The 2,530-nt window shown below is 41.4% G+C and overlaps 1 protein-coding gene across 1 annotated transcript in view; it reads left to right on the plus strand.

Moving 5' to 3' along the window:
• Positions 1–2,530, plus strand: part of CUBN (cubilin) — a 321,538-nt gene that overhangs the window by 259,762 nt on the left and 59,246 nt on the right. The window contains exons 53-54 of the mRNA XM_019508344.1: positions 613–838; positions 975–1,162. Coding sequence (XP_019363889.1) covers positions 613–838; positions 975–1,162 — 414 coding nt within the window. The remainder of the gene's footprint in view (positions 1–612; positions 839–974; positions 1,163–2,530) is intronic.

Consider the following 2,530-nt stretch of genomic DNA (forward strand, 5'->3'; position numbering starts at 1 on the left):
TGTCTGAGGCTGGAAATCCCACTCCTGAGCATATCACACCAAGGACAAATGGTGCAAATACCAAGGGTGAGCAGTACAGTCCATTCTTCCTGTCTGATTCATTCTACCTGTCTGCCAGTACACATTTTCATTTTTCAGTTCTGCAGCAGTTTCTTTCAAGTTCAGCAGAGTCATTTCCACTAATTGTTAATTGTTGTAACCCAACAAAAGAAAAGACATTAGATTTTCTGCTTAAGTGGCCAAGTTTAAATTAAAATGTTTTAAGCCTTGATTCAGGGAAGCATTTAAAGATGTGCCCAAGTCCATCCCTATTCAAGAAATAACTTAAGGAAGTGCTAAATTTTAAGTGTGTTTAAATTTAAGCCTTGTTGATTTCAGTTCTGAACTTATCTAAATATCTTTTTGCCCCCTTATGTCTATCACTGGACTATTGCTTTTAATTCCAGCAGAACACAACCAACAAAGTACTAGGGTCAAGGCAGGGTTTAATAGTTTAGATTATTAGCAGTTTCGGAGCCAGTCTGGAACTGTTAGTGGACTTGGTCTGAACTATTCTGCTGTATCTTACAGGTACATATGGCTTCAGGTTCTGAATGTCTCTTTTGTTTGCAGCTCAGCTTTACAGCTTTTGCTGTTGAACAGCACTCAGTCTGCCGCTGGGATTCAGTCACGATTCTGAATGGTGGCTCGCCTGGTTCTCCTATCATAGGACAGTATTGTGGAACTGTATCTCCTGGAACCATTCAGTCTGGTTCCAGCAAGCTAGTGGTGATTTTTAACTCAGCCCATTCAGTGCAAGGAGGTGGATTTTATGCAACATGGACAGCAGAGTCTTTAGGTAAGAGTCACATGATTTATGAGGAGAGGCTAAGGGCACCTCCTACAAATAGCCAGTGCCTCACAGCTGAATGCAGTAGAAGCCTCAACATTTGAACCTTTTTGACCAACTCCTTTATTTGTTACTATTTCCCTAGGATGTGGTGGAATCATTCATTCAGATAATGGTACGATCAAGTCTCCCCATTGGCCACAAAATTTTCCCATGAATACCAGATGCACATGGACTATCATCACTCATGAAAGCAAACACCTGGAGATGAGCTTTGACAATAACTTCCAGATCCCTAATAGCAATGGGGAATGCCAGCACAGTTATGTGAAGGTAAAGTGAACATGTTTATGTGTTTAGTATTTATTACATTAAAAACTCTACCTTTGTTATTATGTTGTAGTAGAGATTTCAAATGCACAAATATCAGGAACTTCAAAGTTCCAGTTCCTGCAACAAAACTGAGCCTTTGTTTTGCATAATAATCAGGGATCTAGGATTTCTGTTTCCCACAGGAAGACAGTGTAAATCACAGCTTTTACCTTTTACCGGAGGCAAACACGGACTTTTCATTTTACTGGAAAAGTTGGCAGATTTTGCAGTTTTGTGATGAGCTCTCTGCAGGCTGGCAGAGTTCCAGCCTGTAGGGGGGTAGGAGGGAGTGGGAGGAGGGTGGTCAGGCAGGGGGTGCCATTTGCATGCACATACATATGGTCCCAGGAAGCCTGGAGAACAGCTCCTGCAGGTAAGTGCAGGGAGGAGAGGGGGAATTGAGCCCCTGTAGGGAGGGAGCAGGGGAGTTGGGCGGGCTGGGGCTGGGGCTGGGACGGGCTGCTGCCCAGCTGGGCAGTGCATGGGGCTTGGGGGCCAGGGCTGCAATGCATGGCTGCAGGGCCCAGGAAGCCGACCCTGAACCTTTCCTGTGGTAGGTGTTATACAAACGCATAACAGAAAAATGGCCTCCATCCTAAATTTCCTTATGATCTAAATGGAAGACAGAAGACAACAAGAGCAAACAGACAGAGACAGCAGACAACTAGGACCAGTGAGGAGATAACTATGTACTGAGTAGGGCTTCACTAAGAATAATGAATCATAATGGTGATGACATAGCCCTAAATATTTTAAAATATGTCAGTATATAAGATGTTGGAATTTTCTTAACACTTCCTTTTTATTTCAGTTATAATAGAAAGATAAAAATCTTACATTTCGTATGCAGGCTATTAAAAGCCACTTGTTCTGAAGGCATTAGAATAGAGTGGGACATGCCTGGAATTCCTCAGTTTAATTTTTTCTTTGGCATGTGTTCTGTGTTTCTCTATTCATTCTCTCCCGACCAATACAACTCCCACTTGTAATAAAGGGCAAACACAATTTGTTATCATGTAGGAGTACTTGAGTATCTGGGTATCTCTGTGTCATGAAGTGGCTGAAAATGAAACAGTATTCATTTTTAAAAGACATGAAAAACTAAATATTAAATTTGCAAATCCAAAGTCCTGCCTTACTGAGCTGTAACTGTAAGTATGTCACTTAAAAATTTAATTTAATATATATCACATCTTACTGCTGCCTAACAGCTCTGTTCAATACAAATGTCCAAAGTGTCCTAGATAGCCATACTGAGCATCCTTTGCAAAGCTGAGAACGTATAGGCAAAACATAGATTCATAGATTCATAGATTCATAGATTAAGGG

Source organism: Gavialis gangeticus, unplaced genomic scaffold, assembly GCF_001723915.1.
Source record: "Gavialis gangeticus isolate Ggan-Ray unplaced genomic scaffold, GavGan_comp1, whole genome shotgun sequence".
Taxonomy (NCBI): domain Eukaryota; kingdom Metazoa; phylum Chordata; order Crocodylia; family Gavialidae; genus Gavialis; species Gavialis gangeticus.